Source organism: Triticum dicoccoides, chromosome 6B (genome assembly GCF_002162155.2).
Source record: "Triticum dicoccoides isolate Atlit2015 ecotype Zavitan chromosome 6B, WEW_v2.0, whole genome shotgun sequence".
NCBI classification, from domain to species: domain Eukaryota; kingdom Viridiplantae; phylum Streptophyta; class Magnoliopsida; order Poales; family Poaceae; genus Triticum; species Triticum dicoccoides.
In genome coordinates, this window is record NC_041391.1 from 683,692,709 (window position 1) to 683,708,418 (window position 15,710).

General features: G+C 39.9%; 2 protein-coding genes across 5 annotated transcripts; one reads left to right on the forward strand and one right to left on the reverse strand.

The window, feature by feature from the left end:
* The first annotated feature begins 395 nt into the window (after positions 1–395).
* LOC119322397 (protein LITTLE ZIPPER 3-like) lies at positions 396–1,144 on the forward strand. The gene is made up of 2 exons (XM_037595894.1): positions 396–503; positions 670–1,144. Exon 2 carries the CDS (start codon positions 693–695, stop codon positions 945–947), a length of 255 nt encoding a protein of 84 aa, XP_037451791.1. The 5' UTR covers positions 396–503; positions 670–692; the 3' UTR covers positions 948–1,144.
* A 2,738-nt stretch (positions 1,145–3,882) lies between these two features.
* LOC119320024 (putative F-box protein At1g49610) lies at positions 3,883–7,150 on the reverse strand. 4 transcript variants are annotated; one of them, XR_005154735.1, is made up of 6 exons: positions 6,883–7,150; positions 6,674–6,799; positions 5,733–6,586; positions 5,109–5,279; positions 4,834–5,025; positions 3,883–4,250 (listed from the first exon to the last, which is right to left on the reverse strand). XR_005154735.1 is itself a non-coding variant. In XM_037594167.1 (6 exons), exons 2-5 carry the CDS (start codon positions 6,769–6,771, stop codon positions 4,849–4,851), a joined length of 1,353 nt encoding a protein of 450 aa, XP_037450064.1. In that variant the 5' UTR covers positions 6,772–6,799; positions 6,883–7,150; the 3' UTR covers positions 3,883–4,246; positions 4,834–4,848. The 4 variants fall into 4 exon arrangements, 3 of the variants coding, with proteins under 3 accessions (XP_037450064.1, XP_037450063.1, XP_037450065.1); XM_037594167.1 differs by having other exon boundaries at positions 3,883–4,246; positions 5,680–6,586; XM_037594166.1 differs by having other exon boundaries at positions 5,680–6,586.
* Between the last annotated feature and the right edge of the window lie 8,560 nt (positions 7,151–15,710).

The following is a 15,710-nucleotide window of genomic DNA, read 5'->3' on the forward strand; positions in this document are numbered from 1 at the left end:
TGTAAACTCCAAGTTTGACCGTTTGTGAAGGGGGGAGTGACTTGGATGAATACGTTGGAACTTGGAAATGCTGCTAGCCGGGAGAAGCGCGCGGCACGGCCGAGAATAAGAATGATTGCGTATCTCTGGACCGAGAGAAACCAGAAGTGCGTCATCAATTCATCACCATCATCACACTTTGTCATTGACAGCTAACCACCACCATGAATGTACACTGTACACATCCTCCATATGCAGAGCCCTAGGCAGCTCTCGGCCAGCATTGAAGCTGTGCAGGAGAACACTGGAGTAGCAACTCGAGACGGTCACATGCACATTTCGATCCACTGCTGCTTTGCCGGGGCGGGCCTATAAATAAGCGCCCTCGCCTGTGCTCTCCCCCCACCCACCACAAGTTCATCCTCACTCGAGCTATAGCTAGCTAGCCTTCTTCTTCCTCTCTGCTACCAGTGCCTTTGTCTGTCCGTGCCTTCCGATCCAGGCCCAAGTACTGCCATTTCACGGTATGAAGAAGCGGCACTGCATTTCTCAATCCTTTCCTTGGTGCATTTCTTGCCTTGTTTCTTGAATCTTTAGTGCTTCTAGCTGTTTCTAAATCAAACGCATGCATTAGTTGGAATATGTTTTGGTCTGAGTACTAGTACTAACTTGCTATCGATGGATGTGAAGGTGCTGCAGGGGGCTCGTGGAGGATGGAGCGGGCGAACACGGAGCTGTACCTGGAGAACCTGTGCATCATGCAGGCGAACGAGCGGCTCCGGCGGACAGCACAGCTGCTGGCCCAGGAGAACGAGCAGCTCCTCGCCGATCTCAAGCGCAAGCAGCAGCACATGGCGGCCTCTTCCAAGACGGAGGCCCAGCTGGCCAAGGGCGGCGGGCCGTCCGGCGCTAACGTGGCGTCGGCGGGCGCGGCGCCGTCCAAGTCCGGCAAGCAGCAGCCCCAGTGATCACGCCGGAGATGCGCGCGCGCGTGCATGCATGCAGTCGTGGAAGCTCTAGTCATCTTTGCGAAAAACTAGTAGTAGTATGTATTCCTAGATAGGTCAATTAGAGATGGCATGGATGGTTTAGTTCTACTTTTGGTTATGTAGCTAGTGGTGGCAGCTAGCGCTTTGGGGGCTATATATTTTTCTTGTTGCGGTGTGATGGCCTGAGCCCTGATGAGTGCTTGCGAAAATCTGCAGTTTAACGTGAACAATTTGCGAAAATCTGTCTTTTTACAAACACGGCGTGATGTTTATGCAATGGCTCAGGTGAAGACGTTTCAGCAAGTGAGGCTCCTTGACCGAATCACCGAAATAGGCTAGGCTCCTTGACTGATTTTTTTTCTTCTGAAAATGGTATTACTACCAGGATGCACACAACCATTCCTGTACTGAAATAGGTTTTGAGTTTGCTGGATATTTCTTCAATCAGACCACACTACAAATAAACACTAAAAAAAACTCTGAAGAGGATTCCAAAATATAATACTATAAATGCAACTCAATTCTACAAAAAAAGGTTATATTGTTTGTTTTTCTTGCAACAGAGGTACTCATATGTGGTATATATTTCCTGGCTTTCCGGTGATAGTAAGCAGGAAATGAATATGAATATAGAACAGTATTGTGATCATGATCTCTAGGGTGGAGGTGGCACAACACGATCGGTTGAACTCGTGGATTGAATTGCAATGGAGGTAGCGCTTGACTCGAGGTTGCATGCAATGCAATTGACCCTGAGCTGCAGACTACGTCACCAGCACTCGAGTGAGCCCAAGTCCAGTCCAATTAATCGTTAGGTTTGCGTCCTATCCACATCGATAGAGTATGTTTTTCCTTTTCTTTTCTGCAGCGCAGACGATGTACAGAGTGACACATTCCGCCGGCACTTTCGCAATGCCAGGCTTTTCAGTTAATATGTTACTAGTAATTGTATTAGTGCGAGAAAGGTTTGGATACTAGTAGTTGTTTGTTCTTGTTAGAGATGGATGTAGGAAGGCTATCCGGCTATATTAACATTTTTTCGTGAATATGCGGGATGTGTACGAAAGTACCATTCTACACCCAGGAGCAAATGCTCCTGGTGTGAACAGTAAAATAAAAAAAAAAATAAAAAGTTTAAAAAATTCTGAAATTTTTTTGTGACATACTTTCACAAGTGTTTCTTGTGCATGAAAATTTTCATCATGAAATCACATTCGTTGAAGTCGTGCCGAAAAAAACAAAATCAGAGCTTCAAAATGCTTTTGTAAGTAACATTTTCAGAGTATCGATTTTGTTTTTTTTACCACACCTTCCACCAATGTGATTTCGCGATGAAATTTTACGTGCACAACAAACATTTGTATAAGTATGCCACAAAAAAAATTCAGAATTTTTTGACATTTTTTTGATTTTTTTTTATTTTACTGTTCACACCAGGAGCATTTGCTCCTGGGTGTAGAAATTCCACTTCCGGATGTGTATCTTTTCATTGGTAAGTAAGAAAATGAAGTATGCACATAAAATAAAAAGAGTAGAAAATGAAGAACGTTAAGCGGGCATCCCGAATCAACATACATCAATCAGATACTAATCTGGGTCGCGTGAGAAGAAGACATGGGGTTACTCAGCCCAAGAATACCCAGAACGATCTACAACAATATCGTCTCAGGCCCTTGGTTTAGGCTCTAGCCCAAAGCCCGAAAGTGCCTTTCTGCCCCTTGGTTTAGGCCCTAGCCCAAAGCTCGGTGAACAGTAAATAAAAAAATAAAAAATCCAATTTTTTTCGGGAGAAACATTGACAAAAGTTCTAAGTGCTTGCAAAAATTCGTCATAGAATCACATTCTTGTAAGGAATGGCAAAAAAAAAACAAATTCAGTGCTCCAAAATGCTTTTGAAAGTAGCAATTTCAGGGTATCAATTTTTTCTTTGCCACGCCTTCTAGGAATGTGATTTCATGACGATATTTTGCAAGCACTTCAAACTTTTGTGAATGGTTTTCCTAAAAAAATGGATTATTTTGAATTTTTTTCGAGTTTACTATTCAGGCGAGCTCAGTTGAGCTCGCGAGCAGAAACTCTGCGTCGCCCAAGGCCGCGCTTCATCTTGGATTTGCGGAAGTACACGCAAGCCCCCCAAAAAAGTGGTATTTAACTGCAAAACTCCCAAACCAGAGGCGGGAGAGGGAAAATGTCCTCCATGCTGGTTGCGTCAGCGCTGCGGGTCCATCCCGCCTGGCATGCCGCAACCATGGTTCAGGTTGGGTGGGCCCGTCGACCACCGCACGACAGGTGAGAGAGCAGGGCTGCTCCAAAATTGTGCATCCATGATGTTGGGCTAGCAAACCAACACACTAGTTATTGAGGAGGAAGATGGGTGGGAGAGAGGATGACAGGTGGGCCCTAAGCCAGCCTAATATTTGAGTAACTTTCTAAAAAAAACATAGAAAAATTTGAGTCAAACGGTGTGAGTTTTTTCATGCCACATCATCACTTATGGAGGGAGCCACCGATCAGATTCAGTGCCAGGTGCTGCTAATCGACCAATCAGTGCTTTCGGCAAATTGTCAACAGAAAACCGGATTTTTCTTTTGCCAAAAAAAAGCTGTGCCATTTTTATTTTGGGTTTGCAATTATGGTTGTTATTACAATTTAATTCATTCCACAAGCAGCTTGCGGACGGATGATGAGAGCGATGCTTCTTCAGTCTCTCCCCCAGTCCCACACACACTACGCGCTTCACCTTAGACTGCCGCTGACTCTCTTCGTCTTGAGAGTTTCAAACATTTTGGGAACTGAGTTTACAAAACTCATGTGTTTTTACAATCCTCTGTTTCTATGTTGCGATTCGATTTTATGTGTGTTGCAGACTTTGTGTACCTTGTCATGCATAAACACGCTGATCCAACACGGTAAGTTCAGAAAGAAGCCAGACAATCACACCGTACACATTAATTACCGCAATCCTGAAACAACACTAGACAGGTCCTTGAAACATCTTACCAGAACAGAGGCCTTCAGCAGGCAAATAGGTTCAGGCCTCACACTCAGTTCACCAAATGAGCAAAAAGTGCACTAGGACTATGGCGACACTTCAAACATGTTCTTACTGCATTCGAGCAACAAAGTACGCAGCAAATTACATATGAGCGAGTTCATACGAATGGGACACTTAGCTAGTAGACGAAAAGCAGCAACTTGATGGTGCTAGATCCATGAAGACCGAAGAACAGAGGGCGAAGTAGACCAGCCGAACAACGCCTCCCAATAGAAATGGAACCCTGCCTAAACAGCAAAGGACACACTGAGCACATGAAACACTCAGATTGGGAAGACATGCAGGGAATATTGATAGAAGTTCAGTTGGTTGATCTAGCTATCAGAATGCTACAAGGAGAGCACAGGTTTTAACTTATATTTGGTAGGCAACATTTTTGGGTAGCACTTACACGAGACAACCATAGAGCAGCTTGTCAAACTGTCCCATTACAAGGGAAGAAATGATGTACACTTACGATTTTCTACCTTCAGTACTGCCTACATTAGAACAGACTACCTAGCTTAGCTAGTCAAGCGTGCAGTTCAGGAACTTAATAATTTCTATTGCATTGTTAACTGCTAAGCTCCCTGCTCCTGCGTGTTGCCACCATGGGCATGCTACTGCCTGTAGTTACCAAGCACCTATGGTCATGACAAGCAGCATCAATATTCAATGGCGCCATATAAGGGGCAACGTTGTGGTTGCCAAGTATGGTACGGTGTCATGGTGGGCTAGAAGGATGTTAAAGTGGTGCACGGGGATATAGCATACAACTCTGGGTTGACTACTGAAAGCTAATAATCGTGAAAAATGCTAATGGTTACTTACAATCAAACAGAAGGTCTATTCTATCTGAATTTGCTCAGAAGGTACTCCATGGGCACATAGGATCTTTGAAATACGGTGAACTATCACATCTTCCTGCGTGCCACATATAATTTTGACTACCTTGAGATGTTGTGATAGCAATGATTGTTCCCCTGAGTTACAACTTCCATCAATTTCGTTCAAATGATAATCCTGTAACAAACAATATATTTTGCTACAGAAGGTAAATGGTAATTTCAAAGATAAAAGCTATCATACTTGGAGAATATATATACCTCAGAAGTTTGCAAATCAAGCTTTAGTATCAGTGTCTCTAGAATGGGTGAGTGCTGGAGAAAGTAAATCAATCCAGTGAAATCATCAGCCACACACCACTCATTGAGCAACAACTTTTTTAGCTTCCTGAACATGGGGCGCCATGTCAAATCCATTCTCAAAACAGACAGCTGGATAAAATGAAGAGGGTTAAACAAAAATTCAAGATATAACTTCAGAAGTACACAATGCTTTCTGAGATACATAAGTACATGCTTTGAAAACTTTCTGGTGGTTCTTATTTTTCATAGTAATTAAGTGTTACCAGACACCAAGATTGATAATCCAAGCTGTGCTTTAATCTCAATCCTACATGTTTGAATATTAAATATGGCTAAAGTATCAAGTAGCGGTGTGCATGCAAACATGCTCAAGAAACATCAAGATTCAAGCATGTGAATTAGTGAAAACATGTAACACACACAAGGAGCTTGTTCCATAAGCTTCTATTGATAGATAACTGGATACAAACTTACATGGGATCTAGTGGATGGCAAAGAACAATAGGAGTTAGCAAAAGCGGGAGCATACCCTTATCGGATAAGATATTGCTGTCAACTTCAAATTCGTAGCACCTGACAAACCTTGGAGAGCCACAGGATAGTCGTTGTTACCGGCTTGAGCATCGCATCCCCCACATGATAGATTTCCACAGTAACACATTTCCTCGCACATTTCTCCAAGTGTAATAGATGCTGCTACCAGTGATGGCATGCTATCAAGCAAAGGAGCCAAACCGTAAAATGGAGCTAGTCTGAAGCCAATGAGATTTGGGGCAGAAATACGAGTGCGTGGATCAAAACCAAAACTCGTGTAGTGAATTTTAAGAAATCGTAATGACTGGGACAAGAGATTCACATGGATATGACAAGCTTTCATCTCTAACACCTGTAGCACCTGACAGCTCGAAAAATCCAGAGAGCATCCCTCAAATCGCATGCGGTAAAGATGTAACCTCTTCAAGTGCGATGAGACAAGAGTCATGTTGATTACCCGCCAGGGAAAACAAATTCGAAGCACTGGAACTTGACAGGATAAAGCATACAGGAGCCATGGTTCCATGTGTCGGAATGCCTCCTTGGCCCAATTGGTGTTCGCAGTCTCCTGACAACCAGAACGGATGTCACATGTATTCAGAGGCGTTGGGTCACGGAGACGAAGCAGCTCATTGACAAACAAGCTGGAGCCCGTAGCGCCGTGGTAGCTCTCGGGATCATCAATGCGTAGGGAGGGCACGGACTTCCAGAGCATGCGCCAGCGCCTAGCGAGCACGCATGTCCGCACGGCGTCGCGGGAAAGCAGGAATGACATCATGTACTGGAGGAGTTCGTCCGGGAGGGCGCTGATGCGGTCCTCGCCACCAGCCACCGCCCTTTCCATGTTTCCCTCGTCGTGATGCCTCTTGGACATTCTGTCGAGCAGGTTGCCTCCACGAAAGCTGCCAAGTTGTTGGGTACATAGCGTCAGTGAGCGGGGGCAACCAAATGGGGAGTAGGCAGGGAAACCAAGACTATCACCACATCACCTCGTCTGCAGGAGCTGGTCCGGCAAGGTGCCTACACGGTCCTCGCCGCCGGCCGCTGCCGTTTCGATGTTTTCTTCGTAGTTGAGCCTCTCAGACATTCCGTCGAACACGTGGCCTGCGCCGAAGCTGCAGAGTTGCAGGACGCAGTGAGTCAGTGAATGAGAGCAGCCACATGGAGAAGATAGAGAAGAAGAATCCATGATTATCACCTCCGGCCGCTAGAAGAAGACCTGCGTGCTCCTCCTCCTAAGACGGTGCGCCGTCTCGCTTCTCAGTTGGTGGTGGTAGGAGAGGAAGACAGACAGAGAATGGCGGAAGAGTTCAGCACCACTGCCACCGCACGCTCGTCGGCGATGCGGCGAGTTCCAACGGGATTGGGGGCGATGCGGCGAGTTCCAACGGGATTTGGGGCGATGCGCGGCGAGCTCCAATGTCCGGCCGTGAGGCGTGGCATTTGTTCGTCTCTCCCGAAGCCTCTTTTTCTCTTGCTTGCTTTCTTTTTTCTTTCTCTCCCGAAGCCTCTTTTTCTCTTGCTCCAATGTCCGGACTTAGAATCCTTAGTGATTTTTTCTATGTTGATCGTTTGATTCATAGGACTGAATCCTATAATTTTTTTTAAGGATTCCTTGTACAAGCGTTTGAAATTTTTTAATCAAGCATTTGAAAAATGTTCAATGGGAATAGAAATTTTTTGACCATGTAGTAAAAAAATGTCAATCTTGTGTTTGAAAAATGTTAATCAAGCATGTGAAAATGTTAAAATATGTATAGCAAAGATGTTCACCATATATTGAAAAGTACTAAATGTGTATAAAGAAAATGTTTCTCATGTATACAAAAATATACAATGGATATGAAAAAAGTTAATAATATATTTAGAAAATGTGAACCAAGCATTTGAAAAAAATGTTAAACAAGCATTTGAATGTTAAATGTGCACAGAAAAAATGTTGACAGTGTGTTAAAAATGTTAATCTTGTATTTAAAAAATAATAATCAAGCATTTGAAAACGTTGAAATGTGTATAGAAAAATGTTGTTCATGTATGAAAAAAAGTTAATCTTGTGTTTGAAAAATGTTGCTCAAGCATCTGAAAGATGTTAAAAATGTGTTAAAAATGTAGAATGTAAACAATTGACCATGTATTAAAAATAATAAACTTGTACTTGAAAAATGTTAAACATGTATTAGAAAAATGTTCATGACGTATATAGAAAATGTAGAATGGAACCAAAAACTAACAAAGAAAATGAAAAAAACATGAAATCACCCAAAGAAACCAAAGAAAAAAGAGAATCGAAGCAACAAGTGCAAAAATAATGGAAACTATGAAAATCGATAGAGAAACATAGAAAGACATAAAACCATTGAAAAATAAGAAATAAACAAAAAAACGATAACAAAATAAGGCAAATGAGAAAGAAAGAAAACCTGATGAAAACCATGGAAGAAACAATAAGAAACCAAAAAAACAAAGAAAACCAAAAAAAGATAAACAAAAGAAACTGAAGAAAACCAACGCAAAAGTGTGAAAACTGAGAAAGAAAAAGAAAAATGAAGGAAACAATAGAAAACCAACAAAGAAACAAAGAAAACCGAAACAAATAGAAAAATTGGAAAGTGAAGAAAAAAATCCAATGAAACCCGAAGAAAAAAGAAAGAATAGAAAAAACCAGTATAAATCAGGAATAAAAACCTGAGTAAAACTAAAGGGAAATAAAAAAACCGAGGAACCTCGTGAAGAAATAAAAAAGAAAATGAAACAAAAAAATAAAAAAGATAAAAATGCAGCAAACACCACTGTAGCGGGCGAACAAACGCGCCCGAGAGAGCGAGCGCTGCATAATGGGCTGGCCCAATGCTGTACAGAGCATGAAAAATCTTTCAGGCGAGGCAGAATCTATTGTTCCCATCCAGCAGGCCCCACGCATGAAGTGCCTCCCATCTCCTTATCTCCTCCAATCCACACGTTTCCCAAAATCACTAATTAAGGATTACTCATTGCAAAGATCACTCTCATCTTTCTCAGGTTGTAAGAAGTGGCGCGCTGCATGTGCGCCACTTGTTGCAACCCAGGAAGTTTTCCTTTTTTCGTAGACCTGTTTATTCAAAACGTTTTATCTCTTAAACAATGCGTCCAAATTTTGAAGCGTTTTCACTATTGAATTCCTTGCGTCGAGATCTTTAAAACTAGATCCCATGTTGATAGGTTTTGACGAACTTTTTTTCACGAAAACACCAGACGAAAAAACTAAACCGGAAGCACAGGTTTTTCCCTTTCAGAAAGAGGCACGCCCGTGCCTCTCGCGGAAGAAAAACCGTGCCTCTCAACAAAGGAAAAAAAAATAAAAAACGCATTTTTTTTCGTTTCCGAGAGGCATGACCATGACTCTCGCGAAAGCACAACCGTGCCTCTCGCGGAAGCAAAAAAACAGAAAACACATTTTTTTTCCGAGAGGCACGGCCATGACTCTCGCAAAAGCACAACTTGGCCTCTCACGGAAGCAAAGCCGTGCCTCTCACGGAAGAAAAAAAAATCAGAAAACGCGTTTTTTGCCTCTCGTGGAAGCAAAACCGTGACTCGTGAAAGGAAAAAAAAAGAAAACGCATTTTTTCGTGCAAATTTTTTCTTCCAAATTTTTATCCAAAAGCTAAGTACGGCCGGTGGAAAACCGAAACGTCGAAAAAACAAAAAAAACCATTTAAGCTGAAAACGTTTGCGGAAAAATAGAAAAAACAAAATATCCGGAAGGAACGCCCAGAGCGCGATATGTGACGGGCGACTGGGAGCGCCCCACGTGGCGTTAGTCGTTGTGAGGCTGCCGAAGAAGCACTCGTGAACTATTTGCTCTCAATGTATCCTCCCATGTCTCTTTCCCCCACAGATACGAGCAACAACAAGGTGCTCCTTTCCTAGCAGCGACGGCCCAGGGCCCAGTCTGGGGAGGGGGCCCAAGATATGCTATGTATGTGTAGTACAACCCGGGACCTCCTATGTGCCGCATTTTGCGTCAAAACAGGAGCTTGACGCACAAAGGCGACGCAGAACTGGGCAGGCCCGTCGAGTGAAAGCACAGCGATGTAAAAACACCCCGAAAAACAAGTAACCTACGATAGGATTCGATCCTACGACCTCTCTCACACAAAACAGCAGACCACGATCAGCTAGCCAAAATCTTTAATAACAGACAACAGGGTTGAGATTTGGAAAAACATTTTAGAAAGATTTCTTGATAAATTCGAATGATTTGAAATACAACAAATATTTTTTGATATTCCAAACTTTTTTCTGAAGAAATGTGAACAATTTTTGTAATCCGAATTTAGAAAAAAAAATTACCTAACAGTTTTCTAAAACGTGAACAATTTTGGAAAAATTAAATATTTTCTGACAATGTTATTTTTTAAAACAAAGAAATACTCTCTGAAATTCCTGAACATTTTTTGAAACACGAACATCTTATCTGAAAATTGAGAATATTTTTGAAATTCCTGTACATTTTCTGAAACATGAACATTTTATGAATGACATTCTGAACATATTGTGAAAAAAAGAATTTTGGTAGAAATTCCTGGACATTTTTAGAAAACATGAACATAACAAAAATTCAAAACAAGAACATTTTTTCAAATTAGTGAACATTTTCCAAATCACAATTTTTTCTTGAAATTGTCAACAAGTGTTTAAAAGAAGAACATTTTTTGACAATCCTGATAGACTTTTTGAAACAGGAACATTTTTAAAAATTGTGAACAAAATTTGAAAATAAGAAGGGAGCTAATTTTGAAAAGGAGAACATGTCCTAAAATTCTGAAAACATTTGAAATTCTCAAACAAAAGAAACATGAAAAAGAAAAAAAGAAATAGCAAAGAAAAGAAGGAAAAAAACAGAAAAATAAAAGAACAGTAAAAGAAAAGATTTTTTTGTTATTATGTTAACAATTTTTGAAACCAAGAATATTTGGGAAAGATGTAAACAAAAACTTTAAAGGAAATTTTTTTGAACTTTAAAACAAATTTTTTAAAGCATGATTTTTTTAAAGTCAGGAACAGAATTTGAAAAATGAGAGCATTTTTTGAACTTTGAACAATTTTTTGAAAGCATGAACATTTTTTCAAGTTGGGAACAAAATTTGAAAATGAGAACATTTTGTGAAGTTTTCAACAATTTTTTGAAAGCATGAATAAAATTTGAAAATGAGAATATTTTGTGAAGTTTTGAACAATTGTGAGCAACACAAATATTTTTTGAAAAAAAGAAAATAACTTTGAAAACAGAAAAACGAAAAAACGAAAAATGAAAAAGAAAGAAAAAGAAACAGAAAATAGAAAAAAAGAAACCTAAAAACGAAAAAAAGATGAAAAGAAAAACAAACGTTTTAGGAACCTCCTAGAAGGCCCCAAAACCGGAGAAAACTGGCTGGGAACCAGCCAGAACGTTCCCAAAACCGGAAACGCTCAAGCATTTAATGGGCTGGCCCACCCCGAGCCCTCGTTCAGATTCCCTGTGCGTCGCTCCAGCAATTTGCCGCAGCGAGCGGCAAATAGAGAAAACCGGACCTCCTATCTAGCGCGTTCAGCGCTGCCGAACCAAACTGGCGCTCACTGCGTCGATTTTTTGGGCCGGCCCATGAGCACACAGCAGTAGCCAAAAAACCAGAAAAAGTGTTGAGGTGAAGATTCAAACTCGCGACACTATATTGCAGTGCGCGCTTCGCTAACCATTAGACCCACACCACACTACTGACCCAAAATATCGCAAAAGCTTTAAGGACATCTGTAGCCGCGCTGTCCCAATAATTACATGTTCACAGGTTAAAAAAAGTTCACAAACTTGTTTCAAAATGAAAAGGTTCATGAGTTCAAAAAAGCTTACGAAAATTGAAAAAAGGTTCATAAATTTGAAACAGTTCACTAATTTCAGAAAAGTTAATGAATTTAAAAAGTTCACCAGTTTGAAAAACGTTCACAGATAAAAAAAAGTTCATGACAATTTTGAAAAAGTTCACGAAATAAAAAATAGTTCAAGAAAATTGAAAAAAGTTCACCAATTTTGAAATAAAGTTCATTAATTTGGAAAAAAATTCATCGATTATCATCAAAGTTCACAAATTTTGAAAAAAAAGTTCATTGATTTTTTGAATTAGAAAAGAATTCATAAAATTTAAAAAAAGTTCATCAAGTATGAAAAAGATTCATCAAATTTGAAAAGAACTTCATTCTTATTTGAAAAACAATTCATCAACTTTTAGTAAAAAGTTCATCAATTTCGCAGAAAAGGTTCATCAAACCAGGAAAAAGAAAAGGAAAAGGGAAGGAACAGTAGAAGTAATAAAAAAGTGAGAAAGTTGAAAAACATCGGACGAGGTTGATTGGCGGGGCGGTTAGTGCATAACGCCTCGAACCGGCGCTGCAGGCACCGAATAGGGTTTGCCGTACAACCCAACAACAAAATCAGGTGGGATTTTTTTAAAGGAAACCATAAGTCACAATGCATAAGTTACAATGGCGAGCCATGCATGGCCAGATGGCAATGGTCCTATAGAGGCTACTCGACAAATATCCAAGTCGAGTATTATCCATGAACAAAATATATCTCAAAAGTAAAAATTCTCAACTGGCGTCTTGTGCTGATAGCGCGTGAATGTCAATCTACATACCAAGATAATACATGTGTCGCTAGCTCACTAGACTATTTGGGCAAAAGGTTTTGCCTAACCTTTGTTTCCCTAGTGTAGTTTTTCTCTTTAAGATAGGAAAGCAAGTGCATTAGCGCACATGGACACCTAGGATTTTTGTGCAGTGCATCATGTTATGCAAAGGCGGGATATTCTTTAGATGCGGTTGTATCACCTTGATAAATCAATTAAGTGAAATACTATTTATCAAAAAGCATGCCCTGGTGTATCGATAGGCCAGGAGTACATCCATAAAGCCACATAGCGTCTTGATCTCAGGAGTTGTTATTTCGTAGGCACCAAAGGGTGAAACTCAGTCCATCGATCCACGATTCGATCATGTCCTGTTACCCGACTAACAATGTATTAATTACAGTTTCATATAGTTAGCCTAACTTCTCAACTGCATTTGGGTTTTTCACCATGGTCGCAACGAGTCTTCTTGTTGTATAATAAAATAAGATACAGTAGCCCCATGGCATGTATGTCTATTGCTTTAGCCACTATTCCCTGTTATTTGGCCTGGGCCTAAGGGCGTGCGACCTATGCGATGGCATGAGGCCTTCAATTTTTAGGGGCCCTGAATTTCTGGGCATGTCAATTCAACCCACATGCTACAGAGCATTAATGCCGCCTGGGCAAGTCTACGCGGTTCCGCATGTCAATTCCTATTCATCGTTTATTTGCGGCAGATTGCCGTTATTTCACTCATGCAACACATTCATGGGCCGGCCGAATTCGCACAACAAGTTTCCATGTTTTAGGAACCTTATAGAAGGTTCCTGTCCAGTTCACGTAGTTTTTTTTCTTTCTTTTAGTTCTTTTACTGGTTTTCTTCTATTTCTTTTTTCTCTTTTTTACTTTTCAAGTTTTTTCCAAAAATATTTTAAAATTTAAATATTTTCTAGAATTTCAAAAAATTTCATTTTATCAAATTCGAAAAATATTAGTGTTTTAAATTTTTTATATAATTTAAGAAAATATATTCTCTTTTTTCAAAATTTGTCCGTATATTGAAAAAATGTTTGCATTTTAAAAAATTGTTCACGGTCTCAAAAAAGTTCAGGTTTTTTCAATACATGTTCAGAAAGGAATGTTTGAATGTCGCTATTTCAAAAAAAAAATCACAAACTTGAAAGAATTTTGTGTTTTCAAAATATGTTCACTGTTTTTAAAACAATGTGAGCCGCACTACAGTAAACCTCGTGCTTCGCTACGTGTGCCGCATCACCTATGTACTCCCATTGGGCACGACCACGATCAGGCAAGGGCCCTGGTACCATGTCGTTCTCACTCGGAGAGTAAGCTATCTGGTTTCTTAGTTTCTAGAACTCATGATTCAATCTTTATGGAATGTCTTAGTAAATCTTACAAAGAAAATTATGGCACTTTGATTAGACCCCATTTCAGAGTTTGGCACACGGCCCTGATATAACCGGCCCGACCCTACATGTTAATATTCAATTCACCACAAAGTCTAGTGAGAGTTTAAGTCTATACTCAATATCTAGCTGATTTAAGGTGCCTCCACTTAATCATAATCCTCGGAATCTGGATAGTCTACAAGGCCCTGAACCGGAACCTTACTTATGTTGGAGACTTGGTCGTGATTATAATTGTTCCTGAATGTGATCGCTTGTGCAGCTCTTGAATTGTATGTTTGAGCAACAACTTGATCATGGCTAGATGAATTTGAGCCATTAGCTTCATCAACGATACCATCTTCTCCTGTTATATGTCCTATAACTTCACATGGTTCGTCACTAGAAGGACCATTGGAATACCGAAACTCGTCAAAAACAGCCCCAAGTTGTAAGGCTCTTCGCATTGCTGTAGATACATCAACGCCTTGAGTGTCTCCAAACAAGCTTGGCATCTGAGATGAATTAGAAAGACTAATTAATCACTGAAATGTTAACTTTATTTTTTGAGTAATATAATATATGAATAATTTTTTATTGTTAGCTCACCACTGTTCTTTGGACTTTGTCATCTGAATGATAGCCCGGCGTGTAAGGGATTGTATGACGAGTCTTCACGGATTTAGAACTTGAGGCGCAATTCCCGTAGCTATCCATAAACATTGCCATGTTTTGTTCCCTTTCCATGCGTTTTCAATGTTTCTTGAAAATATTAAATGTACAGTTGTTAATACACAATCATTCAAAGATGAAAACTTTAGCTTCATAAATTAGGTACTAGAAAACACTATATAATATCAGGCCTTTCGTTTTGTTGTTCAATTCAATTTTTTTGGTTTCACTCTTCGTCTGTTTTGTTAACTTACAAGCAAAAGCATTTTATATTAATTTTTCAAATACAAGACACTTTGGCTTATTTCAGTCAAATTACATGTTTGACTTAGCTCATTTGAAATGACTCCATACATGCTCCAGAGTTCAATAAATGTATATTGGGAACACACCTGCAGATGCGCAGAAATTTGTTTTCTCGTAACAGTGTCGACGTTCATGATTATCTTTATCTTGGTGGGCGATGCATCTGAAATGAATTAACAGGTGTAATTTCATATTATCGATTTTAAATCGAGAAGGCTAATCCTGAAGTGAAAGTGCTTGGGCCTAAGATGGGTAGTTACTTGCTCCAAGTATTTGAAGAGCATATAAAAACTTGCTCTCCAGGAAAGGTATCCATTTGAGATGAGTGGTCGTTTTAGTTCCATCCTTTTGCTGTGCTACGGACTCTCCAACTTCTTTTCCATGTTGCGCTTTATCTCCAACACCTGCGTGTGCACAACATAATACTTTAATATATGCAGTTTCATGTTTTTGTCCAATCCAAAGGAAGACAAGACTTATTTTACTTGACATAATTCAGGTTAACAACATTGAGAAAATTAATATAATGTTCTGGAAAGCATGAACTAAAACCGATGTCTCTAACTTGTACTACTACTACATATAGCTAATTGCCGTGCATTACAACGAGGCATACATATTCTAGTGATTCAACACCAATCGTACCCGACATATACCTTACACCCACCATATTCTAATGCATGAAGTGATTTGATCTAATTTGACTGAGTTAATGCAAAATATTTTATTTTATTTGATTGAGTTAATGCAAAATATTTGCTTTGATTTTATTTTATTGCCCGTGTCCGACATATAGCTAGAATGACCGGTTTGATTTGTTTGAGTTAAAGAAATTACCTTACACCCACCAAGAGGGGCACTACAAAATATTTAATTTGATTTGATTGGGTTAATGCGTGATGTGGGCGAGGGGAGGCTTCACCAATGAACATACGACCACCTCACCTTATTATAGAGATACATTCCATTTCAAAGCACCTACCTTTTGAACCTCTTAAACTGTTGCCAAAATGATGGTC